General features: G+C 36.4%; 1 protein-coding gene across 2 annotated transcripts in view; it reads left to right on the top strand.

Annotated features, from left to right (window-relative positions):
- Positions 1 to 27,984, top strand: part of Rb1 (RB transcriptional corepressor 1) — a 138,300-nt gene that overhangs the window by 46,693 nt on the left and 63,623 nt on the right. For both annotated transcript variants that reach the window (XM_028877648.2, XM_028877647.2), the window contains exons 7-17: positions 2,668 to 2,778; positions 7,306 to 7,448; positions 9,218 to 9,295; positions 14,802 to 14,911; positions 15,868 to 15,945; positions 18,888 to 18,975; positions 24,259 to 24,375; positions 25,739 to 25,795; positions 25,878 to 25,909; positions 25,992 to 26,068; positions 27,409 to 27,605. In XM_028877648.2, the coding sequence (XP_028733481.1) occupies positions 2,668 to 2,778; positions 7,306 to 7,448; positions 9,218 to 9,295; positions 14,802 to 14,911; positions 15,868 to 15,945; positions 18,888 to 18,975; positions 24,259 to 24,375; positions 25,739 to 25,795; positions 25,878 to 25,909; positions 25,992 to 26,068; positions 27,409 to 27,605 (1,088 nt within the window). The remainder of the gene's footprint in view (positions 1 to 2,667; positions 2,779 to 7,305; positions 7,449 to 9,217; positions 9,296 to 14,801; positions 14,912 to 15,867; positions 15,946 to 18,887; positions 18,976 to 24,258; positions 24,376 to 25,738; positions 25,796 to 25,877; positions 25,910 to 25,991; positions 26,069 to 27,408; positions 27,606 to 27,984) is intronic.

Genomic DNA, 27,984 nt, shown 5'->3' on the forward strand with positions numbered 1-27,984 from the left:
TTTCTGTTAGATTCTCTGATTTTCCCCCCTTTTTTAGAGTTTACTTTTTCTTTTATATATGCTTTACATTTTAGGAGACGACATGTGGCTAATGTTTTCTTTTCTTTTCTTTTCTTTCTTTTTTCTTTTTCTTTCTTTCTTTTTTTTTTTTTTTTTTTTTTTTTTTCTTTCTTTCTTTTTTTCTTTCTTTTTTTTTTTTTGTTTTTTGGTTTTTCAAGACAGGGTTTCTTTGTGTAGTTTTGGTTCCTGTCCTGGATCTCGCTTTGTAGACCAGGCTGGCCTCGAACTCACAGAAATCTGCCTGGCTCTGCTTTCCAAGAGCTGGGATTAAAGGTGTGCGCCACCACCACCCGACCTGGCTAATGTTTTCTCTGAGGTAGTTTGAGAGACCCTCCCTTCATTCCCTTTACACTTAATGTGGGGTTAGTTAGTATTCCCCAGAGAATTACAGTGTACTGTAAACTGGCGTTACACTGCTTTTAGTCAGAAGGTAAGGGCGAGGATAGAGAATTCATCTGAAGTGCTATGAGCCTTTGAGGTTCTGAATCTTTGTTAAATGAATGCTATATTTCGCTCTTTTCCCAGTCAGCACAGTATACTGGAATGTCTGTGCTGGGCAGCCAGCCATTATGGTTTACTTCCCTTTTATTTTCTTTAGCAGTTACTTCTCCCTCCAAGCCAGAAGGCGAAAAAGATGAGCATCCTGCTGGAGCGTTGTTCCAGCTTTGGTGTTGCTACTGCTGGCACTTGGCTAATGTGTGTTTCCCCTTCCGAGGGTTGTTAGAGTGGAGAGGCTGTCCGTCTGACTTTCCTCTGCTCTTCTGACTTGGACATGCCTGAAAACAAACTTCACCTGTTCCTTCACCATCGCTAACTTTTAGTTAGCATACAAGTTAATGAGTTTTCTAGTGACATTTTCATATCACACATTTCTTCTCTATTGTTTACACCCTCTGTGATATTTCTTCACTGAACTCATTGCAAACATATGGACCTAAAACACCCACCTGATACAGGGTTATCCATTTTCTCACACATTTTGAGAGTTGCAGTATTTGTTGTTATTGTTAGTAGCTTAGCAGAAACCCAAAGGTAGAAAGTGAATCAAATCAAACTTCTCCTTTACTTAAAAAAATACTTATTTTTATCTTGCACATGAGTGTTTTGCTTGTACATATGTATATGTAGCACATGTATGCCTGGTACCTGTGGAGGCCAGAGAAGGCATTGGTTTCCTTGAATTGAGAATTACAGACACTTGGGAGCCACCATTATGGATGCTGGGAGCCTAACCTGGGTCTTCTGCAAGAGCAGCAAGTGCTGTTAACCACGAGCAGTCTTCTGACCCCTACACGTCTTTCTTAAAAATAAAGAGCCATAAGCAAATAGGCATTTTCTGGATTTGATCACAATTTACATTATATATAGGTACCTATTATTTGTATTTATTTCTACAAGCCTTGTAATTGTATGCTATACATGTTACATAAACTTATTATTTTAAGTTACATATGTATGTATGTTACACAAACTGTTAGGATATTATGTTCAATAATTATTTAGAGATGACCTTATAATTATATTCTGAGTTTGGTTTATTGTTTTTTGGTTGGTTGTTTTGTTTTTTTGAGACAGGGTTTCTCTGTGTAGCCCTGGCTGTCCTGGAACTAGCTTTGTAGACTATAGACTGGCCTCACAGAGATCCGCCTGCCTCTGCCTTCCAATGCTGGGATTAAAGGGGTGCGCCATCATCACCTGACTTGAGTTTGTTATTTCTTGATAGTTTTGGTTAGTGTAATATTTTGTGAGGGGTTAAACTGAGCATATGAGATACTTTCTATAAATATTTAGAATGAAAAATTATCATGCTTCAACATGGTTTCTGGAAGTGGTAAGTTCTATAGGTCACACCAAAATAGGAAGTAAATTTTATAAAAGGTAATGCCAAGTAATTTTTTAATTTTTTTTGGTTTTTTGAGACAGGGTTTCTCTGTGTAGTCCTGACTGTCCTGGAACTCACTTTGTAAAACAGGCTGGCCTTGAACTCACAGAGATCCGCCTGCCTCGGCCTCTTGAGTGCTTGGATTAAAGGCATGTGCCACCAACCACCTGGTCCATGCCAAATGATTTTAATAAGAATTAATTATTATAACCCTTAATCTTAAAGTTCTGAGGGTAGAGTAACACTACCTAAATTTCAAATTTTATTTATGTCTTAAATCTCATTTTTCATTTTTTTTTTTTTGCAAAGAGGAGAAAAGTCTTTATTATGGCTCCAGTGATTAGCAAATAAATGAGCATATGGATATACCATTACTCACATTTTTCTCTGACTTAAAGGTACCAATCTCTAACTTTTCTTAAAAATGTGAATCTTGAGGCCAGTGAGATGCCTTTGCATGTAAAGACACTTGCCATCAACCAGGCAACCTGAGTTTGGTCACTGGGACCCACATAGTAAAAGAAGATAACCAATTCCTGCAGGTTGTCCTCTGACTGACACACGTGCATTATAGTACATGCGCGCGCGCGCGCGCACACACACACTTATGCTCACAAATGTGCACATACATGCATACACACACACACACACACACACATGGGTAAGTGAGTAATAGATAAATATAATTTTTAAAATGTTTAAATATGGATCTTTTTCATTTTTAGGAGAAGTATTACAAATGGAAGATGATCTGGTAATCTCGTTTCAGTTAATGCTGTGTGTAGTTGACTATTTTATTAAGTTCTCGCCTCCTGCATTACTCAGAGAACCATACAGTAAGTATTGTACACAATGTAATGTTCTTCTTCTTTAGCTTCAGCAGTTCCTTATTGACTATCTTGCAGGTCTACTGTAGTCCTAAAACTGAATGGATGATAAAACATTAATCAGGGGGCTGGAGAGATGGCTCAGCAGTTAAGAGGACTTCCCGAGGACGTGAGTTCAATTCCCAGCACCCACATGACAGCTCACAACTGTCTGTAACTCCAGTTCCAGGGGATCTGACACCTTCACACCAATGCACATTAAATAAATAAATAAATAAATAAATAAATAAATAAATAAATAAATAAATAAATACAACTTAAAAAACATTAGTTAGGAATGGACTGTGCCTTTTGCTCTCAGCTTTGCTTGACTATGACAGTACCTGTTGTGATCAATTTATTGAGATGTGATCAACTTATTTTTAGCTCACAGTTTTGGAGCTTCCGTCCACAGTCAATTGGCCTCTTTGCTTTGGAGTCTGTAGTAAGGGTAGACACCCTCAGTGGAGTAAAACTGTTCACCTTCCGTTGGAGTTGTAGAAGAGAGTAGGAAGAGGGTGAAGTCCCATTATCCTTCAAGAGATGCACTGTGGTCATCCTCAAGCTCCTTAGACTCTGCTGATAGCTGCAAGCTGGGGACTGAGAGTAACACATGGGTCTGGACATTTCCAGATTCAAATGACGGCAACCTTCAAGTAGTGTGGGTTACAGAAAAAGATAAAATGTTGAACAAATAATTGTGAATGTAGTAGGAAGTGCTCTGGGTTAATCAAAACAAAGCAAATGTTTTGGGAGGTCCAGAGACTAGGAAAATTTTTTCAGGACCAGTGAGATGTATGTGGGAGCCTGTTCTGGGGTTCCTCGTAGCTTTACCCAGCAGTTCCGAATAGAGGATGATCAGGACAGGGCTGAGTGAGGTGTTGAGATGGTCTGCACTTGCTGTCTGAGGAGTCTTTTGCTCCACCTTGCGTCTCTATAAAACCTGGACCAGAGACAGTCGGCCCGTGGAATGGTTCAGCCTCTCAGGCTATCCTTTATTTTCTATTGTTTATTCCACGATATTCTCCTCAATAAATCCTCCTATCTAATATTTACTGTGATCGCACTCAAGAAAATCTGGAAGCTGTGGGTGGTGGTAAAGCCCAAGATTGTTCAAGCTAAAACCTGAGTCTGATGCCGAATCTGGTGGAAGGATAGAATTGATTTCTGAAAGTCCTCTGACTCACAGGTGGCTGGAACCCCAGTGTTCATGCATATGCATGCACACACACACAATAATAATAAAATAATAACAATAATAATAACAAAAATTTAAACAAGGGCTAGAAAGATGGCTTAAGGAAGAGGCACAAATGCTACACAGAAATGTCTCGAAAAACCAAAACCTGAGTTCAGTTTCCAGAACCCATGTTGGGTGGCACATAACCTCCTGTAACTTCAGCCCCAGGAAGATCCAGTGCCTTCTTCTGGACTTTCTGGGCACTACACTCACTTAAATATGTCCCTCACATGAGACAAATTTTAAAAATTAAAAAGAAAATTTTTGTAGTAGCAGTGGAGGGCTAAATAGAATAGAAAAGAAGTAGTATTTGAAATGAATTGTAGGTAAGGTTGGGGAAAGGTTTCCCTTGAAGATGTAGGGAATTGTAGTAAAGTAGAGCAGAAGACAAGACAGAGATTTGATCCATCACTCCTGAGAAAGGGGTGGGGCATTCTGTAGTAGCAATTTAAGTTTTTAATTAATATTGGATATTGTATGCTATATAACTGATTTTTCTGTATAACCAGTAATTGATACTGTTTCAGTGGGTAGTGAGAAGGATGGGAAAAGTATTTAAATGAAAGTAACTATTGCTGATATAGATAGCATTAAGCAAAGATAAGCTTATGGTTGTGGTTTTTGGGTGTTTTTTTTTTTTTGTCACCTTAAAAATAAGACCTTGAAATCACTTTGTACAGCAGGAAATGTAAACTTAGCTGAGGACAGGCTGATTCCTAGCTCCTGAAATGATGAAAGTGCTAATAAAAGTACTAAAATAGATAAGAGATCAAAATGTCAAGTCTATGCATGCTGTTGAAGAGGCTGAAGTAGGGAAGCCTAATTCATCTTTGTGAACAATGACTTCATGGGAAAATGAAATCTGCAGGAGAATTTTGACAGTGTATTAAACAAGAGACAGAAAACTTAAACTAGCATAAACTATATATAAAGCAGGAGAAATTTTAAAATATATAGCAAATAGTAAATAGACTTAAAATTCTGCATCCTTTAAATGTTTCTTTTGCCTGCCTTTTTCTCACTTGTTTATGTCAATGTTGAAACTTTAAAAGTTAGTGTACTAGCTGGTGTGATAATGCATGCCTTTAATCCCAGTCCCCGAAGGCAGAGGCAGGTCAGTCTGTTAGTTCTAGACAAGATGGACTACATTGCTCGTTTCAGGACAGCCAAGGAGGGTTTCAGAGTGAGGTCCTGTCCCCCAAATAAAATAAAATAAAATAAAATAAAATAAAATAAAATAAGAAATTGGTGTATTGTGTCACTTGATTCAAATTGATGTCTTTGTTCTTCTTTAGATAATTCAGATCTGTACTTCATTGTTTAAGTGCATTGTTAAAGAGAAACAAGCATGAGAAGCTGAATTGACTGAGTATAGTAAATTTTTAATTAGCTTTTGTGATGGGGATTTCAAATAAAGAGATGTAGCTTGTCTCCGTGTACTTATGATCAACTTCAGAAGACAGTTTATGACCGATCTGTAGCCTCATATCCCACAGGTTCCTCCAGCTTGTATATGGTTTCATCTTGGTGTATGTATCTGTAAAAGATAAAGACTTAAAAAGAAAGTACTATTATGGCATCTGAAAACTATTAGTTACTGTTTAATGCTCACCAATACTTTATAAGTGTTCAGATTTCCAGTTAGCTCATAAATTCAGTGGAAGTGTCTTTTCTGACTGAGTCAAAATTTACATGAAATCTCGACTTTGTGATTGGTTGATAAACTTGTAATTTTTTTATTTTTATTTTATTATTTTTTTTGAGACAGGCTCTCACTATGTAGCCCATGCTGGCCTGGAACTTGCTATGTTGCTATGCTGGCCTCAAAGTCACAGAGGTCTTTCTGCCTCTGTGATTAAAGGCATGCACCGTTCACTGTGCCTGGCTTGTTACACTTCTAAACCGTGCTGCCCCGGCTTGTGGTTGTAGTTCAGTGGTAGAGCACAGAAGGTCCTGGTTTTGATCTGTCACACAAAACAGTGCTCCACTTTTCTCCCCTCACTTCCTGATGCTTTATTCTTTAAATAATCAGAGGAGATGGTTTGTGCTTGTCATGTGTACATGTCTTTTGCCAGCATATATGCTTATGTACCTGGTGTCTGTACAGGCCAGAAGAGGGCATCCTATCCCCTGGAACTGGACACATAGTTGTGAGCTACCATATGGATACTGGGAATTGAACCTGAGTCCTTTGGAAAAGCAGCCAGTGTTCTAAATCACTGAGTCATCTATCTCTCCAGCCCCCTCCACTACAACTTTTGAATACATTGTAATTTGCTAATACTTAAACATTTTATACTGTGTTTATAAATAGAACTCATAAATATTTGGTTATTCATTTTAAGGATCTAAAATAGAGAAAACTATCTATTCTTATTTAGTGTTGTTTGTGGGGTAGTAGGATTGTGTGTGGGCCTGGGTGTGAAGGCTAAAGGAAACTTGCAAGAGTCAGTTCTTCATTGCACTGTGTGGATTCCAACCACTGAACTAGGTTTAGATTGTCTGCCTTGACAGCAAGCGCCTTTGCCCACTGAGACATCTCACCAGCCCAGGAAATAGTTTTGGTCATGCATACTGAGTAGAATACACTTACAAGTAATTTATAAATTATCTGTTTACCAGGCTTTCTCTGAGTTTATGGGATATAGCATTTTAGGGGTGGCATTTGGAGTAAAAGAAAAATGTAAGTTGTAAAAACTAGTAACAGCATATACATCACAACAGGCATTCAGGAACAGTTCGTGGCTCGGTGATAGAGCATTTGTGTAGCATTCACAGAGACCCTGGATTTGATTGCCAGCACTATAAAACAAAGGGGAGACCCAGTAGGTATTAATTAATAAGTTTAAATTGTTAATTATGTAGTGATCCATAATAAGTGGAATAAAATTCTACAAGGATTATTTCTAATGTTGTCTTAGTTATAATTAGAATGTGTCATTTTATTATTTTATTATTTATTTAATTTTAAGTAATTGTTTTGGAGATAGAGGTCTCATGTGACCTAGGCTGGCCTTGAACTCACTATGTAGACAAGGATGGTATTGAACTGTGACTCTTCCTCTGCCTCCTAAATGCTGGGATTACAGGTATGTACCAGCATTCCTGGTGTATGTGGTGATGGAAATTGAATCCAGGCTTTCATAATTTTATAGGCAAGTACTCTACCAACTCAACTGCATCCCCAGCCCAATTTCATTAATTTTTTTTCAGTATAGAATGTACAGTTGTTCTTATCTAATTTACCATTTTTACAGAAACAGCTGCGATACCCATTAATGGTTCACCTCGAACACCCAGAAGAGGTCAGAACAGGAGTGCCCGGATAGCAAAACAACTAGAAAATGATACAAGAATTATTGAAGTTCTCTGTAAAGAACATGAATGTAATATAGATGAGGTAATTTCTCTGACTCTTTTTTTTTTTTTTTTTTTTTTTTTTTGTTTTTTCGAGACAGGTTTCTCTGTGTAGCTTTGCGCCTTTCTGAACTCATTGTAGCCAGCTGCCTCGAACTCACAGAGATCCGCCTGGCTCTGCCTCCCGAGTGCTGGGATTAAAGGCGTGCGCCATCACTGCCCGGCTCTCTGACTCTTTTTTTAAAACAGTTGAAGTAGATATATATGCAAAGTCTGCCTGAAAATACGTTCTCTTCATTGTGAGCATGCTTTTTTATTATTTAATTAGGACCACTTCAATTTTATAGGAGCAAAATACTTGCAAAAAATTAGTTTTCATACTTTCTTACTTAGCTTTTAAAGAGAATATCCCCTTCTGGAATTACTGAATGTGTATCATGAAGACAATAGTTTTCAAATATATTTCTTCTTCTTTTCCCTTGAATTTACTAATATCCCTAGTGTTTAAAACACCCTGCCAAGAAACCTTCGTTTCACTTTAGTGTGAGTGATATAACATTCAGTTTCTGCTTAGCCTGTTATGACTCTCTTTCCAAATACTATATCAGATGTTAATAACTGTTGGAGAGAACTTATGCACACATAGTAATTACTTATTTTCTCCAAGAGTCTAGGATTTGAAATTGAAAGGTTCTTACAAATAATGCACCCCGCTACTTTATAGTAATGAGTAAACGTGTTTCCAGAGAATGGTTACTCATTACCTACTGATCCTTTGCTAAAGTTTAGAACATCTGACATAGAGTCTCTGTTCATTTTAAAGATTCTTTCTCTCATAGTTTATTTGTTGAAATTTTGTCTACAATTCATCTCACCAGATGTGTGAAGTGTTAAATCTTTAAAATTCTAAGTATTAGAAACATTTCCAAGATATGTATGCCTTACCACTGTGGTTCTTACTAATGTCATGAATATGTATCTCTTGTGTTTATATTAACTTTATATAGAAACCTAAATGGTTGCTTTTCACCTTTCTAGAATCACAAGTTACCACATATAAATAAGCTGACAATTGTAGCTGAAATAATTCTATCTCAATTCTGCTGTTTAGTAGTAAGGGAACAGATAGTAGTAAGTGAGTTTTTCTAATTACCTGGATTTTTTGTACCATAAGTAGTTACATTTTACTTTGAGGATTAGGATAAATAAAGTTTTCATCTTAAGGAATTTGTTCTTAGAATTTAGAATGTTTACATAGTTATGGTTCAAGTATAGCTAATAAAAACTTTAGTATTTTATTTGACAATTGATTAAATATAGCATTTATGGACATATAACTGTTGGTTAATTATACTAATTGATTAACTACTAAATATCCCAGGTAAGTGTGGACTAATTAGAAAACAAATGTACTATTTGTTAGGAAGAAAAATCAGTAAGTGTAGACTAATGTTTGGAAAAGAAAATGAGTAAGAGAAGAGCAGTAGTTAGAAATTCTGCAGTACACTGCACTTGTGGAGCAGCCAGTGATCTGTTCCTGAGGGTAACTTTAAAAGCTTGGTTTTAGTGCGCCTTATGCAATGGATCCCATTTCATTAACAGTCTTCCACTTTAACTGTTTTATGCTCAGAAATCTGTATTTAAAAGTAAATAATTGAACAATTATAAATCAATACCATTAGTTTGAATGTACTGGAAATGTCAGTTAATACTTTAGTGTGAACAGTTACCAAGACTAGACTTTGTTTTAAATATTAATATATCTTATTATTGTAATCTTATATGTATATATTTGAATGCTATATTTTTCAGGTGAAAAATGTTTATTTCAAAAATTTTATCCCTTTTATGAATTCACTTGGAATTGTATCATCTAATGGACTTCCAGAGGTAATTTGAAATAAAGTTCAATTAAAATTAGTATGGTTTGTTTAAGACTTTGGGGAAGGGGTATTATTGTTTACATTTCCTAAGATAAATTTTTTGTATGTCAGTTGTTTATTTCTCAAAATAAACTTAGCTGAGTAGAAATGTAAAGTTAACATTTCTATGGTAACAGTTTTTTGTTTATTTGTTTGGTTTGGTTTTGGTTTTGGCTTTTGGAGACAAAGTTTCTCTGTGTAACCCCAGCTGTCTTGGAACTCACTCTGTAGACCAGGCTGACCTCAAACTTACAAAATCTGCCTGCCTCTGCCTCTGGAGTGCTGGGATTAAAGGTGTGTACCACCACTGCCCAGCAAGGTTTTTGAAAACATAGGTTAAAAAGTATAAGTAAACATGATTTTATCAGAAGGCATAGAATTAGAAAGCTAGGCTGCTGGTTCTTTCACTTGGATTGTTAGCTAGTTCTTAATTTAAGAGTTCACTTAGTATTTGTTATGTGTTCAGTGTGTCAACTGTTGTGCTAGATAATGTAGGTACAGAGATTAACTTTCAGTCACTATCCTTAAGATGCTAGCGGAGAGGCAAACTAGGAAATAGAACCCTGCAGGAGGATCCAGGTCGGTGGTGCAGCCCTCCCACAATCTAGAGCACAGGGGATCTGGGGTTTAAGTTGGAGGCCAGCCTGCTGTTCTCATTCTCTCTCTTCTCTCCTCTCTCTCTCTCTCTCTCTCTCTCTTCTCTCTCTCTCTCTCTCTCTCTCAATCTCTCTCAATCTCTCTCTCAATCTCTCAATCTCTCTCTCTCTCTGTACAAAACAAGAAATCAGTGAAACAGAGTTGACTTTTTGAAAAGATAAATGAAATGTAATAGACAAACCTTGAGCCAAATGAACCAGATGAAAGACCCAACTTAATAAAATTAGAGATTTAAAAGGAAACATAACAGACATCAACAAAAATCAGAGGATTGCCGGGCGGTGGTGGCGCACGCCTTTAATCCCAGCACTCGGAGCAGAGCCAGCGGATCTCTGTGAGTTCGAGCCAGCTGGCTACAAGTGATTCCAGAAAGCGCAAAGCTACACAGAGAAACCCTGTCTCAGAAAAAAAAAAAAAAAAAAAAAAAAAAATCAGAGGATCATTAGAGCACCTTTGGAGACCAATATTCCAATAAATTGGAAAATCTAGAAGAAATGGATAAATTTCAAGACATACATGACTTAAAAATGAAACCAAGAGTATATAAGCAGATATATTACAAACAGTGATACCGAGACAGTAATAAGTCCCTCCACTAGAAAAGCTCAGGTCTGGATGGATTCACTGCCGATTGCACCTATGCTCCTTACACTATTCCAGGACTCAGGGAAGGAAGGAATGCCACCAAGATACCAAAACAAAATGAGAATACATAGCTTCTTCAACAAGTGACCTGGGAAAGCTACACGTAGAGTGAAATTAGACTCCTGCTTCAAATCATATAAAAACAAATGAAACTGTATCAAAGTTTGTAATGTAAGATCAGAAACTGAAGCTTCTACAGAAAAACATAGGGAGAATGCTTTAAGGTAAAGGTGTGATTTTTATGGGAAAAAAAAGACTCCAATAGCTCAGGAATTGACTGAGACTAAAAGGCTCTGTATAGCAAATGAAACTATTGAATGAAGAGAAACCTATGGAATGAGAGGAAATCTTGGGAGCCATAAATCTTTATGTAGCTAATATATAGATTCCTGATAGGAATATAATTAATCTAGTCTTGATGGAACCAATAAGAAGGTCCTGAGAAAATTAAAAATGAAACTACTATACAACCCACCTGTATCACTTCTGGATGTATGCCCCAAAACTCTATGCCAGCATACCATAAAGATCCTTGTATATCCATGCTTGTTGCTACTCTATCCACAATAGCTAAGTAGAATCTCAGTCTAGATGTCTATCAACAGGCAAATGGATAAAGAAAATGTGATCTCTATACACAGTGGGTTTTTAGAAGCCTTTGGAGAATGAAGGTATCTATGCTGTTTGTAGGAAAATGGCTATAACTTGAGATCAAAATATTAAGTAAAATAATATAGACTCAGAAATGTTTAGATTATAATGTATTAGTGATTAATTGTGAGTTACCAGTAATGCATCATTGTCTCATTAAGGAAAGAAATAAAACACTTTTCCTTGGAGTTGCTTAACCAAGAGGAAGTCCAGATTTGAATTTTCTGCTTCACACTGTGTCTTCCATACTTTTGTCTCTTGTATGCATCTGAATCTGTGCCTGTCTGAAGGCTGTCCAGTGAATCAGTCTGTCCCTCTATGTGTCTGTCTGTTTCTGTATCTGTAATTGTGTATGTCTGTTGTTTGAGCTGTGTATGTGTCTGTATGTGAGTGGTATCTGTCCCCAGCAAAGGGCTTTACTCTGTTTATCGAACAGCATAGAATGCATCACACGGGGAAGGAATGGGATACTTCACAAACGAGTATTACAAGGGATTAAGTCACTGGCTCCAACTAATCACAGCTGACCCAGATAAATACATTGTTTATCAACCAATATTCATAAATGGTTGCTTTGAAAATTTGTTACAGATTTTAAGAAGTTGTTTTCAACTTCTGTATTTGCTGCTTTCAGTAAATGATACATATGAATTATCTAGGTTAGAGGCATGGAAGTGTATGTAACTTAAAATTGCAGCTGTGCATTGTAAAAGTTGATTACATGGTAAATCCAAGGCAAGTAAGGTTGGTTATTAGTTATAGTTTCTCTTACAGGCAGGTTAAGCAAAAGTTGGAGTCCAGTGGGCTAGCAGTCTTAATTTGTAAGAGACCTGAAGGTGTATTATTAGCCTTGGCTATGAGGTCCAGCAAAAGTTCCAGTCTCTTAGAATATAAGAGATATTGCATTACCACACAGAAAAAACGAAGAATAATAATATTGGTTCCTTTTTTGGTTTATTTGAGACAGAGTTTCTCTGTGTAGCCCTACTGTCTTGGAAATCACTCCATAGACCAAGTTGGTCTCAGACTGAGAGATCCACCTATCTCTGCCTCCTGAGTGCTGTGATTAAAGGCATGTGCCACCACTGCCCAATTGCATAGTTGGTGTTTTTTTTTTTTTTTTTTAAACTCTTTACTTTTAGCTCTTTGGAAGCCCACCACTCAGCTTTCAAATAATCACATGAAGACTTATTCTTTCTTATGAATGCCTGGCCTTAGCTTGGCTTATTTCTAGAAAGCTTTTCTTAGCTTAAACTATTCTGTCTACCCTTTGCCTCTGGGCTTTTACCTTTTTCTATTTCTGCATATCTTTCCTTTCCTCCTTATTCTGTGTCTAGCTGTGTGGCTGGGTGGCTGGCCTCTGGCATCCTCCTCTCCTCCTTGTCTGACTCCCTCCTCTTCTCTTTTTCTCCTGTTTATTCTCTCTGCCTGGCAGTCCCAACTACTCTCTCTCCTCCCTTGCTATTGGCCATTCAGCTCTTTATTAGACCAATCAGGTATTTTAGGCAGGCAAAACAACACAGCTTTACAAGTCAAACAAATGCAACATAAAAGAATGCAACACATCTTTGTGTCATTAAGCAAATAAACCACAGCATAAACACATGTTAAACACATAAATAAACATCTTAAAATATTATTCCGTAACACAGTTGAGACCTGTTTTTTTAGGAGTCTTATACCTACCTTAGGCATTAGGAACCATGCTGTTCTGAACTCTGAAGAGTGTTAACATTCAGGATAATCCCCCACCCCTTTATAAAGGGCTAGTTTCAATGGATACCTTAAGAGAAACTTTACATTTTCAGTATTGCACATATAATTGCCAGTCAGATGGTTGTTAGTGTTTCTCCAAGGTAGGGCAGGAGTGGTCACTAGTCTTATCTGGGCATTGATAACCATTCTGTCAAGTTTACTTATGTAGGGAAACATACAATTTGCATTTTTGCATTTCTTCTACCATTCTTTTTATAATGCAGTTTTTGTTCCCTCAATGTATTAAACATTGACTATGAAAGCCACAGAAAGGCCTAGGAAGTGTGGCTCTGTGGTAGAGTGTGTGCCTAAGCATGGAAAATGTCCTGGGCTCTATCCATAGCACTTGAACAATAACAAACCAACCTAGGCAGAGAACCCTTCGGAGTTAAGGGCTTGATTTAGTGGTAGAATGTGTGTTTACTGTGTGTAAGACTCTTGGTTCTTCCCTAACAACAGAAGGGAAAAAAAGTCATAGCAGACTGTTGAACACTGGGTTTTAAATCATGATAATAAGAAGAGATCAGAATCAAGAAATTGTTTATAGTTTCTAGCAATTGAAAAGGTATGATAGAAAGTAAATTGTAAAATTATATTAATTAGGTGTTTTAGTTACTTTTCTGCTGTCATGACAAAACACCGTGACCAAGGAAATTTATATAAGAAAATGTTTCATTTGGGGTTCACAGTTCCAGAGAGTTAGAGTTCATTACCATCCTGGTGAAGAGCATGGTGGCAGGCAGGCATGGCCCCAGAGCAGTAGCTGGAAGCATATATCTGCACCAAAAAAAAAACCAAAAAAACAAAAGCAAAAACCAGGAAGCTGAGAAAGCTAACTGGGAATTGTGTGGCTTTTAAAACTTCAAAGTTCACCCCACGTGACACACCTCCAACAAGGCCACACCTCCTAATCTTTCCCAAACAGTTTACCAACTGAAAGTCAGGTATTAAAGTATATGATCTTATGGGGGCCACTGTCATTCAAACCGTGACATTTGGATACTTAATTGGGCTAATTCTTTTGCCAAAGATATTAAACTAAAAAGAACGGAGTGTACCAAAGGGTTTAAAAAATTGTTTAAAATTTATAATTGAGAGGGTTTATTGGGTTTGGAGGAATGCCTTATTTTATACTGAGAATATAGTAGGAGATTGAAAGTGAAGGATATATGTCATGCTTGAAGAATCTTAGCAGTTAACTAATTATGAATAAGATTGGGACTTTCAGTGAAAACACTGAAATGTGTTATTTTTTTTAAGCACTAATATGACCACAAGTGAAAAGTTCTACTTAGGACACAAAAATATTTTAAAAGGTTATGTAAAAGTACCTTCATACTATTCATATAATATGCCTCCATGACATAAATGGATTTTGTATTTAGATGAAATCCGTAAAATAACTTGTTTTATTTGCTAGTTTCCAAAATTCAAAAAATCTCTAAAATGTTAAATACTTTTGGTCCTAAACATGTTATATAAGAGATGTTCAACCTGTGATGAATATTTGTGTTGTCAGCACTGTTTTGTGGTATTTGATGACCCTTGTCTAGCTACATTAAATTCTAATAAGTGCAGTATATACATACAATAATAAAGAAATATTGAAGTTTACTGTGTAATATTCCATAGTTCACTTTTAGACAGGTCTTGTTTTGGATGTGGACTCAGTATGTGTTTTAAAATTAAATGTACATTTTACAAAAGTTCCTTAGTGAAATCTACTTGTGTATCCTAAGGATAATTGCCAGTTTCTTTCTTTTGAGGTTGAAAGTCTTTCTAAACGCTATGAAGAACTGTATCTTAAAAACAAAGATTTAGATGCAAGACTATTTTTGGATCATGATAAAACACTTCAGACTGATCCTATAGACAGGTATTGCAATGACATTTTTATATATTGACATGCTTTTTATATAGATTGTATATAGATTAATAATTACTCAGATATGTTACATGGATTTTTTTTATTAATTTAGAGATCTTTTAACATCTTTTATAATAGATTATCCTCAAATGTCTTCATGTAGTGCAATGGTAGTACTCTAAGCATACAGTTTAGAAACAAATAGTGTGACTTATAACTACAACAATTTTCTGGGTTTTCTTTCTTTTTTTTTTTTCTTTTTTTGGTTATCTAGATAACTTTTTAAATGTGTACCAAAAGAAAATGATTGAACTAATTAGTTTACTTAAGTGGTATCTCTCTCATTATATCCTTTTTATCCACTATTGCCTTGTTGATATTAAAAAAAAATTTTTAAGAAGAATATTTTCTTGACTTACCAAGTAAGATTCTTAAGATAGGGAATGGCTGAGAGTATTACAATTTTTATCTAGTCATATGTAAAGATAATTTGACTCTTTATAAAGAATTATTTTATTGTGAAATGAAAAAAATGTATTTAATTTAGAAATTAAACATAGTAAAATCTTTTTAGTTTTATTTAAGTAGAAATGAAGTCCTTGGACAGCATAGTGCACTGAAAAAATGTCAGCTGTAGTGTTTTAAGATCCCATAAAGCTTGGCAGTTAATACCACCAGTCAGAAAACATTTTCTACTTTACAGAATGTTGTACTCAATGTTTGGTATACCACTTTGCTGTAAAACCTGTGGAAGGAGACCCATGCTTAAGAATAACGGTGAAAAAAAAATCATTCAGGCAGCACTTGGGTCATTATTCCAAAGCACTTATCTTACTGAGAATGTGTATGATGCTCGAATAACAGGAATTCTTAATTACTATTATTTATTACTAATCAGTAACTGCTTTTTGACCCATAAACTCAAGTTTTAAATTTCAGCATGAATTACTTTACTCATCATTTAGTTTTGAAACAGAGAGGACACCACGCAAAAGCAACCCTGATGAAGAGGCAAACGTGGTTACCCCACAGACTCCAGTTAGGTATGCATTTTCCTTGTTCCAGCTCTCATCATCATTGTTTATTAAGTGCTGTGTAAGTGCTTCAGACTTGTTTGACTTTGTATTTGCACAACATGTAAATATTTTATGACTTGCTTAGGTTACAATATTACTTGTTTGTATTTATATATAAGGAACATAGCCCAAAATGTGTGTTCCATCTCAGAAAGAAAAACCATCAGTATTTGATGTTGCATAACCTAGAGTTATTTTTATGTCCCTTCCTCACTCATATCCCACTTTAGAAATCGATTACCAGATGTAGCTGAATGCTCCAGAGCATCTCTTAAATCCATGTGCTTTCCTCTATTTCTGTTTACTCTCACCACCTTTGTGCAAGATAGTGCTTTTTGTCTAGATTTTGTGCAATACCTGTCTGATCATGCCCTTTGTGTCTTACAACGGTAGCTTTCCCTACCAAGAAATCTATTCTCCACAGAGTCCCCAAATAATATTCTATGATTGTAAATCAAATCATGTGTGTTGGTGGCTGCTCAAACGCTCTGGTTACTTCTAGTTGCATTTGGAATACAAAACAAATTTCTTAACAGTCCTTAAGACCTTACGTGACCAGGTTTTTGTTGCCTGGACAACCTCATCTTGCTCTTGGTTACTCTGTTTTGGCCACATAACACTGGTCTTCTTTTAGTTTTTGAACTGTTAGCACTTTTGTACTTGAAAGCTTCATACTTGGCACTCTCTATTGAAATTCTTCTTTCTATACACTCTTCCTTTATGTTCATAACTATAAATCTGTATATAACTATAAATCCATTTACATGTTTGTGTTTTTCACATAAACAGCAATAGCTTTTAAATTTGTTTCCTATAGATCATGACTTTTCTGTTGACAGTTTGAATAATCAAGACCCAACATGATGCTTGGTGCATTGTAAACAAGCAGTGATCCATTTCAAATGACTGTGATTTTGTAAACAGTCTTATTTTCACACCAGCTTAACAGTGCACTTAAGGTCAAGTTAATGAAGTCACACAGATTATTTGAAATTATATTTCAATTGAATTTTACTGATAGGTAGTAGTACATGAAGAGGCACTGAAATGTGTCACAGTTGCTCTGTATTGATTGTAAGATAAGGGAATGAAGCATCAGGAATAGAAAACAGGTATTGTTATGCCATCGTCACATACTGTACTTGGTGCATGATATGGCCTGTGTTTTAAATGGATGGTAAACATGAATACGGATAAAAATAGACTTGATTTCTCAGATTAGAAGTGTTTTTTTCCCCCTTGTTCGCCTGTGGATCAAATAGAAGGCTTTGTTCATGCTAGACAAGCACTCTGTCATTGAGCTACACCAGTCTGGCCCAGACTTTATTTTTATAATTTTGCATATCAGTGGTTCATGGGGGAAGACTAAGTACAGAACAGCTTAGGAATAAAGCTATCAGTCTATCTTAGTGCTTAGAGGACCGTGCAAATTAGAATAACCCGAGGAACTCTTTTCATTCTGCGTGCCTCTGCCTTTTATTATTAGTGAGTGACGACCTGGAGTAGTTCAGCTGAGACATTCCAAAGAGCTGAACCAAATGAATAGTGGTTGGAATGAAGGAGTAGAAACCAGGTTGATAAATGTGGTGGATTCAATTTTAGTGTATCTGTCTTATAGCATTTATGTAGATCTCTAGTAAGCAGCAGGATGTAAAGCACCCATAGATCAGGAAGTTATCAGGGCAAGTTAAAAACAAAAGTACCCACATCTGTCCAAAGAGAGGAAGTGTAGCAGCAAGAATAGATGGTAAAGGTTGACTTCTGAGGAGTGCTGTCATAGGAACTGGATAGAAGTTAGGCTGCAGTGAGCTGGTATGGCTTGGGAGGCGAGAGCATAAAGTCAAGAATCTGAGGGAAGGTGCTATGATCAAGAAAGAACAAGTGTTTGAGTCAGTTGCTTCAAGGAAGTCTGCAATCTTTTGTTTTTAGTAGTTAGTCATTTGTGGCATTAGTCATTATGATTTGGATTTATCTATAGTAGCTATAGAAAATGTAATGTGTGAAAGTTGAAATATAGAGAAGCCTGGCTAAGAACTTGACATGTTTTGTATTATATTTAAATCAGCCTTCCAGCCCTAAACAATCTGTGGTTCTTTGCATCCTTATGCAATGTCTCAAACATCCTGCTACTATAAAACTAGAACACTTATCTTTATTATATACTACACACAAGTGTGTGTCTGCATGCAAAACTATAGAACTGTGGAGGTCCTGAGAGACTGGGCAAGTTTTATGCTTCAGCAAAAGTGACTTTTAAAAATTACTCAGGACTCTACTCTTCTTCTTTGAAGATCTCTGTAAAAAAAAAAAAAAAAAAAAAAAGGCGCTTTCTGTTCTTCATTCGACTTTCTGAATATCTTACAGTCTTTATTTGAAAGTGTGTAATATTTAAAGACAAGCATAGTGGTCCTCTCTTCTAATCTAATCTCCAGATTTTGGAGGAGGCTGAGTCAAGAGGGTTGTTCCAAGTTTGAGGCTAGCCTGTACTAGTGTCTTGGAGAGTGGGGAATTGACACTTGTAATATAGTCTTGAAAGAATAGCATTTTATGCCAGTTACCTATGCATATAATATGAAAATTTAAGGTATATTTTCCTGAAAATTCATTAGTTAGAAGAATAATTCTCTATCAATAATAATATTGAGAGTTTTATTAGTCGGTGTATCAGTTCTATTGTTATACTTATTGATAATACTTTTCTGAACGGTTTAAGTAAAATGTAATTATTTTAAGCTGCAACATGGTAAGGGGTTTTTTTTTTATTTAAATAAGGTCTTATTTCAGGGAACGTCTTCAAGATTGGCTACACATTTTGTTAAAAGATGTGCTTATGTGATAGCTATATTTCATTTTTTCTTTAATTTTTTCCCCTTGTTGCTTAATGCTTCTTCCTGTGTTTTTTTCTTTAGGACTGTTATGAATACTATCCAACAATTAATGGTGATTTTAAATTCTGCAAGTGATCAACCATCAGAAAATCTGATTGCCTATTTCAATGTAAGCTCTATATAAGTCACTTTTTTTTGTGATATCTTGAAAGAAACTTGAAATTAGAAGCTAAAGTACTAAGTATATTTTAAAACACCTATCTTCCATCTACCATTTACTTATTTGGTATTTTATCTGTTGCTTTTTGAACCTCCCCAGATTTGATGATTATTTTATTTAAATATTGTTAGTTTTAGTTTTCTTATGTTTACCATTTTCCTTGCAACTTAGACATTCACCTCTGAGACACTTTCTTTTTCCATTCTCTCTCTCTCTCTCTCTCTCTCTCTCTCTCTCTCTCTCTCTCTCTCTCTCTCCCTCTCCCTCTCCCCTCTCCCCTCTCCCCTCTCCCCTCTCCCCTCTCCCTCTCCCCTCTCCCCTCTCCCCTCTCCCCTCTCCCCTCTCCCCTCTCCCTCTCCCCTCTCCCCTCTCCCTCTCCCCCCTCTCTTTCTCTCTCCAGAGTTTCACTAAGTAGCCATAGCTGGCCTAGAACTGATTCAGAGACCCAGCCTGCCTCTGCTTCCCTGGTGATGAGATCAAAGGTGTGTGCCACCACACCATACTTCTTTTTCTCTCTCCTTTTTCCTTTTTTTTTCTCATTTCTTTTTCTTCCCTCACATATGGTATATGGATCTCTCTGCATGTATGTGTGTTCATGAAGGCTAGAGGTCACCATCTGGCATCTTCTATAGCTCTTCATTTTTAAAGACAGACTGTCTCACAGAACTTGGAGCTCACCAATTGCTATACTGCTACTCAGTGAGCCTGCAGGATTGGTTCCTCTTGTCTCTACCTCCCGCTCTGAGATAACAGGCGTATTCTGCCACATCAGGCTGTTTATGTGGGGTCCAAGCTTAGCTTCTCATATTTACATGACAAGCGCCTTACCCACTGAGCCGTCTCGCCAGTTCATCTTTTCTTTCTGTGGGGGACCTGCCCCCACTTTACCATGGGTACTCCTGAGGAGAGAGGGATAAGAAAATACCAGATAGAAAGAGAGACCTAGTTGACGAGAGGAAAGACAGAAACACAGGATAGCTTCAGGAGGGCCTGGGTCAATATCCAACGTCCCAGAACTTTATTCCAAAGTGCTTTTTATAACAATGCCAAGAGGCGAGGCAAAAGACCTCCCCCTTGCTAGATACAGCCAAGTGTAGACCCATCCAAACCTAGTAACCACGCCTGTGGTCCAATCATCCTCTTATGCAGCCCTGCTGGGTAAAGCAAGCCCAGATTCTCTGACCCTGAGTAATTTGGGCCTCCACATCTCTCTTTCTCTCTTTTTGACTACTGCTCAGTACGTATGTTTTTTATTATTAATTTTTATGTTAGCATACAAAGTAATGAATTTCATTATGTCATATTTATACACATGCTTCACTCTATATATATTGTAATTTATCTACCCCTGGAGTCTTCTTGCTGTACCCCTCCCCATTAGTTCCTCTTTCTGCTTTCTATGTTTTCTCTTTCACATTGTATGTTTTCCATTGTCTCTCCACCTGTTTCCCCTTCCCTTAAGATTCCTTCCTTTCCTATCATGGTCTCCTTTCTTCTTTCACACCACCCTCCCCCAATTTAAATCTAGCTTCTACATATGAGTAAGCAAAAGTACACTTATAGGTTTCCTGATCTAGCTTATTTTGCTTGATATAATGAACTCCAGTTGCATCCATTTTCTGACAAATATGATTTCTTTTTTATAGCTGAACAAAATTCCATTGTGTCTATGATAGACGTCTACATTGGGTTCATTTCCTAGCACTTGCAAATAGTGCAGAAATGAACATGAAGCAAGTGTCTCCTGTGGGCTGCCTTGGAGTCCTCTGGCTGTGTACCCAGGAGTGGGACAGCTTGGTCTTAGGATCATTCTAGTCTCAGTGTTTTTGACAAGTGAAGCTTGACATATGGTCTCACATATTTTTTAGATTGTCTGGTTGGTTTGGTTTGTTTTTTCAGAAACTTCCATCCTGACTTCTGTAGTGGTCATATCAGTTTACAGTTACCACCAGGATCCTCCTGCCCTTTGTTGCTGTTTCTTTTTGATAACCATTCTGTCTAAAGTGAGATAGAATCTCAAAGCAGTTTTAATTTTCATTTCCTATTTTACTAAGGATCTAGGACACTTTCTATAATATTTATTGCATATTTGTATTTCTTCTTTTGAGAACCATCTGTTCAGTCTATTAGCCCAATGTTGATTGTATTATTTAGTTTGGGGTGCTTATTTTTTTATAGTTCTTTATGTATTGTAGGTATGAAATGCATGTTCCTTGTGTGGTTGACAATTTTTTTCTCACTCTGCAGGCTCTCTTTACTTTGCTAATTATCCCTTTTCCTGGGTAGTGCTTATTAATTCATGTCACCCCAACTGTCAATTCTTGAGATTATTTTTTGTGTTACTAGAATAAGCTTTTCATTAAAAAAACAAACAAAACAAGTTGACATGTTGGAGCAGCTTTTTCTTGGGTCCTCAAATTGCATACTGCCAGGTATATTCACAGCCACAGTGGAAGGTCAGTTGGACTTGTGTCTGCTTGTCTTCCTATGGTTTGTCCCAGTGTTGAGTCTGTATTGGATGAGTATCCCATGTCTGCTGATCCTGTCTTCACTTGAGTAGCTTCCCTTTTGTGCATACCAGAGGCATATGGTCACATTTGGTTTTGCAGTGTGTCACCCTCCCCAAACTCATTCTTTCAGATGCTCTGGGATACCTAAATCATTGTGAATATGGGGCCTAATTGCAGCAGCATTGAGATCTGTAGAGAACAGGTGGAGAGCCTGTCTTTGTACTTTCAAAACCTCCCAAATATTAGTCAGCCTGGAGCAATTAGACTGTTAGAGTTTCAGTCTTCTCATATTATAGGGAGTGAATGGCAAATAGATGGTCCCATGATTAATTCACCCACTGACCTTAGGTCAGGACTTTCTAACTCCCAGGTCTGTTCCAAGCTGCTAAGGGCTTCATGTTTTACCTTATGTACTTTCCTGTCTAAGTTGAGCCTCCTGCCATTGGCTTTTGACTTGTCAAGTTCTGGACCCCCCTTCTCCTCAAAGTCCTCCCTCTGGGCTGTCTCCCCCAGGGCTGCTGCAGGTTAAAGTCAGACCCCCTGACTCATAGTCCTCTGCTTTCAGACACAGGGTAGTTCAGTTTTAGATAACATGTCCATCTCACCATGGCCATTGTCTTTGGAGTCATACTGAATAAAAAAGTAGGATTCCTCTCCGCTTCCCATCTATCAGGACAAGAATCCCTGTTTGGTTAAAACGCTCACCTGGATTTCAGGCTTGCAGGCTTGTTCTCAGAGAACTCCATTCTCTTTTACTGTTTGGATGAGGTTTTTGCTTCCCCTCCCCCTCTCAGCCAGGGAGCCATAAGTAGTAGCTGGTTTTGGCATGGCTTAGTTCTTTTCCAGTGTCTGTCACTACCTTTGTGATTTCCAAAACTCTTTATCTCTTTGGAATAGAGCATGGGTTTTCTTATTCTGACTCCTCCCCCACCTCACACAGGGCAACCTCTAGTCCACCCTTTTATCTGGGAGTCCTTTTCTTGTTTTCTTTAAATGTTTTCGTTTCTTCTTTTAAAATTATTTCTTTTAATTTTGAGGTTATAAGCAAATTATTTTCTCTTCCCTCTTCTTCCTCCAAAGCTTCCCACAGCAATTTCTTACAACAAGAAAGAAAATTAGTTAGTTTAGGGTTACTGGTATGTTATTTGGGGAGAGAGAGAGAGAGAGAGAGAGAGAGAGAGAGAGAGAGAGAGAGAGAGAGAGAGAGAGAGAGAGAGAATGAATATGAGAGAATGAGAGAGAATGAATGTTTTTACCCTTACTTTGTGATAGGTGCTTTAGCCTAGCCTGGCTTTGAACTCAAGATCTTGCCTCTACCATAGCTGGAAATTTTACTTTCTATACTAGTTCAGTTTTCTTCATATTTTTGAAAAAAAAATAATGCTATCCCTAGGTACAAAATCTTAGAAATCATATAGTCATTTTGGCAACAATGATTTCATGTTAGGAAATGGTGTATGTGTGTGTATATCTGTGTGATATTCCTAAGATGAGTATCCTTTTTTCTTTAAGAAATAGAGAATTATTGTTATTCTAAGGTGTGAAGTACCTTTTTAGTGTCACCATACAAAGAACTATAATTAATCTTAATTTTAGAAAGTTTATTTTCTAGTGTATAATATTTTGAATATATATGATCCCATCAAGATTATAAAAAATGAAACTAATCTGATTATATGAGATTTATTTTAGGATATAAATAATGTAAGTGGAGTGCATCATATTCTGATGTGTTTTAATTACCAAAGTTGACATATTTATACTCCACATGATACTATTTGTACTTGTAACTTTCTTCTGGCTTGTTTACCTGAAAATACAGATAAATGATTTGCCTAATTCTTCATTATCTTAAAGCACATTTAATTAGGAAATGAAACCAAACACAAATCTTACTTTTACTTCTTCATTTGCTTTTGGGTTGCATACATCTTAAAGTAACCCCTTCTTTTTAGAGATTTTTTTAAAAAAATATTTTTATTTTATGTATGTGGGTGTTTGTGCCTGCATGTATATTTATGTACCACATGCATGCAGTACCTGCAGAGGCTAGAAGAGGTCTTTGGATCTCCTGGAACTGGAGTTAACAGAGGATTGTAAGCCTCCCTTGAGTGCTGGAATCAAATCCAGGTCCTCTGGAAGCCAGTACTGTTAATCAATGAGCATCTCTCCAGCCCTGTAAAGTAATTCTTAACTGTGAGGATACTTAATGAGAGTATATGATAGATGGAAAGGCTGATAAATCTTTTGTCTATAGCCTTTATTTGTTTAAAACAGCTGTTCTCAACCTGTGGGTCACAACCCCTTTGGGGGTTGCAAATTAGATTTCCTATATATAATATACTTGCATTATGATTCATAACAGTAGCAAAATTATGTTTATAAAGTAGTAATGCAATAATATTAATGGTTGGGGGTCACCACAGCATGAGTAACTAACTGTATTAAAGGGTTGCAGCATTAGAAATGATGAGAACCACTGGTTTAAAACTTTAGATAATAACAGTGTACTTTCATTACTTTGAATAATTTTAGTTTTAACATACAATGGTTTTCTATGTTGGCTGGTTATATTCTGTGTTGTCAATTTTGTCATAGTGGAAGTGTTTACTTGTTTTTTATAAACAAGCAACAGATCAAAGTCATTTACTATGAAAGAGAAAAATGTTAATTCTGGTCAAATAGTATCCTCAATATTTATTTCTGTTTATATTTCTTAAAGAATTGCACAGTGAATCCAAAAGAAAATATCCTGAAAAGAGTAAAGGATGTTGGACACATCTTTAAAGAGAAGTTTGCGAACGCTGTGGGGCAGGGGTGTGTTGACATTGGAGTGCAGGTAACTTGAGCTCACACCTGTTAGTGCCAGAGTATAGAAATCATCTGTTTATACAGTCTGAGCTGTGGGAGTATTTGCATCGTAGTATAAGATAATGGCAGGTGGAAAATATCCCAGCTGCTGTGTTTGCTGCTGCTTATGGGAAACTGTATGTGAAATCCCTTTTCAGTCCAGTGCGCAAAACAAAAATGCATATGCTAATTATAGCAATTTAAAAATTAAGAAAAAATTAGAATCTATGCATGCATGAATAGGATTACATTATACTACCACTTGTCAGTGTTCTTATTGAGCAATACCATTTCAGAAATGAACTAATATATTTGGTAGGACTACATGGATTGAGTTAAGCCTGTGTTTGTACATGGCTTTGCTGTTTATGAGCTATATAATTTTGAACATGTTGTTTAAGTTCTCTGAGACTGCTTCTGGGTCTGGCTTGCTTTGTTACATGACATTAGGGTAATATAATAAGTAAGTCTAAATATTGTAATCTACTGTACATATTTATTCCAGTATGGTGAGTTTATATTTTGATGCCACTGGTTAGTTTAAACCAGCGGTTCTCAACCCAGGGGTTGCAACCCTTTGAGGGGGTCAAACGACCTATTCACAGGGTTGTCAGAGACGATTGGAAAACACAGATATTAACATTATGTTTAATAACAATAGCAAAATTACAGTTATGAAGTAGCAATGAAAATAATTTCATGGTTAAGGGTCACCAGAGCATGAGAAACTGATTTAAAGAGTTCTGCATTAGGAAGATTGAGAACCACTGGTTTAAATGATTATACTTAAAATTCTTTTGAGTACATGTAGTACTTACCTTCTTGTTTTAGAATACAGTAGTATTGTGTATGTGTCTGTAATTCAAACACCTACTTTTTTTTAATTTATGAGAACTAATTATTTGTTTAAAACATTTACTAATTAAATCAACTTTGGTTTTTTGTTTGTTTTTGGGCTGTGCCAGTGTTAATGAGTTTTACAGACAGAAACTACTCTTTTAATCTTGGCCATTTCAAAAACAAATGTTTGCACCACCAAAAGGATTATATTAGATGTGTAAAGTGCTTAAAATAGTATCGGGCATATTTCTCTGTGGAGCAAGTGACACTGGCTGAAAAAGAGCAGAGGGACATCATCAGTTCCTAGACATACTAGTCTGGTTAATTTATTGGGAGTGCTAACCACTAGTTTATAGGAAGCCTTGGACTTTAAACAACTAGCTTTTATGATCTCTTGCTAACCATGTTCTAGAAGGGTAGAGTGTGTTTCAGGAAAAGACTTTAACAAAAATTAGTTAAGTTTTTGATTTTCTGAAACAATGAGCTCTTAATATTTTCCCTTTTGTTTGTAGAGATATAAACTTGGAGTCCGATTATATTATCGTGTGATGGAATCCATGCTTAAATCAGTAAGTTAAAGAGAATAAACTAGAAAAAAATCAATGCTGATATAAAGTTTCAATTAAACTTTTAAAAAATTATCTGTTTTAGGAAGAAGAACGTTTATCCATTCAGAATTTTAGGTAAATATTTTCTAGTTTTAATAAAACAATTTCTTTTTATAAAAGCCATATTTAAAATCATTTATTCTTTTCCCTCTTTTAGCAAACTCCTAAATGACAACATCTTTCATATGTCTTTATTGGCCTGTGCTCTTGAAGTTGTAATGGCTACATATAGCAGTAAGTTAAGTTTTAATAAATAAGCACTGTAACTTAATTAATATAAAGTAAAGAAACCCTTAAGTTATCTTGTGGGTTCTTTGTTATTGTTTTTGTTTTGTTTTGTATGTATATCTGTGTGGTGAGAAGAAGTTGTACTGTAGATCACTGTACACTGAACACTGTGATTGGCTGTTACAGCTCTTTAAATGGCTAACATGTCAATCATTTCAGGTCATCTGGGGGGTAGAATTCATGAGGCTTCTGCTCTGAGCATATTGAGTCCAAGAAAGGCAGCCACTGAAACTGCTACTGCAAAGGCTTATGAACATGTAAGGTGCCACAGGAGTGTTGAAGAACAGCTGGTCTTCTATGCAGCACTGTTTTGCCTCTGTGCTCAGAGACCAAGAGCAGGAATCCACTAGAAACTGGATGCTTAGTAATTGGTTGCTGCTTTTATAATAGCTATGAAAATTTAATGATTGTTGAAAATAGCCGAATAAAACCCAATAACTTTTTTAATATAATTTGAAAAAAATAGTACTTCTCAAACATTATAAATAGTAAAAAGTTTTACTTGTAGAAACAAAAGAGGAACAGTGATCTAAAGATACAGCTAGACAGTAAAAGAAGTTAAATTAGTAATCACTGAAACTGAACCCTCATAAATAACCACAGTATGCACATTTTTAAAGAGAGATCATTTTCCAACAATGTTAGCAAAGTCTCTTTCCCATTTCTTTTTGCAGTGTTGAGAACTGAACCCAGGGCAGGGACTAGGCATTGTTTTTAAGACAGGATCTCACTAGTCCTTGAACTCAAGTCTGTAGTAGTCTGACCAGGTCTTGAACTTGTAATTCTTCTGCCTCAGCCTGTTGAGTATCTGGCATTATAGACCTGCAGCACCAGATTTGAGGCAGGGTCTCATAATGTAGTGCTGGCTGTCCTGGAACTTATAGACCAGGCTGGCCTCTTCCTTCAGAGTGCTGGAATTAAAGACATGTGTCACCACTACCCGGTAATTAGCAAAATCTTAAAAGCATCATTGGTCTTCTCAACCCAGCAGTCATGGTAGTTAAAATGGGTATGGTAATGGATACCTGCCTGGATATTAGTGAAGGCTATGTACACCTAGGCAAATTATTATTCCTACCTCTAAGAAAAATGTGTGGACATACACTTAAAATACACTCAAGCCTATTTCTTGAGAGTCTGTAGACCACAGAATAAAAAATATCTGATTTAAGTAAGAATTGCTTACCCCTTTTTCTATATTTTGAGTCTGTGATAAGATCTTCCAAATCTCATCAGTTCAGTCCTTAACATTTCATATTGATACATTTTTCCCCCTCTTATTTTAGGAAATACATCACAGAGTCTTGATTCCGGAACAGATTTATCCTTCCCATGGATTCTGAATGTACTTAATTTGAAAGCCTTTGATTTTTACAAAGTGATTGAAAGTTTTATCAAAGTGGAAACCAACTTGACAAGAGAAATGATAAAACATTTAGAAAGATGTGAGCATCGAATCATGGAATCCCTTGCATGGCTTTCAGTAAGTGACTAGCTAAATAACTGAAGGTATTCATATGTACACGGCTAACTGCCTGTTAATGAGAAGTTATTGCTTTAATGAATAATCCATGTCCAGCCTAAGAGTCAAGTGGAATATAAGAATGGATTTTGTGTGGGTGGATGTGCATTCCTAAGTGTGAATGCAGGTGTGTGAGTTGCTTGTTTTTCTGCTGTGAACAACACCAGGCCATTTGGCCTGCTGAGCTTCCTGTACCATTTAATGCATTTGTTTAGGAGCAAGTTTTCACAAAGCTTGGCACATTAAAAAAAATTATTGAGGTAATTTATTTAAAATCCAAGTGTTATTGTTGATAATATAAATGTTTACACTTTTTAACTAAATTAAAAGCCCAAGATTA

Source organism: Peromyscus leucopus, chromosome 9 (genome assembly GCF_004664715.2).
Source record: "Peromyscus leucopus breed LL Stock chromosome 9, UCI_PerLeu_2.1, whole genome shotgun sequence".
NCBI classification, from domain to species: domain Eukaryota; kingdom Metazoa; phylum Chordata; class Mammalia; order Rodentia; family Cricetidae; genus Peromyscus; species Peromyscus leucopus.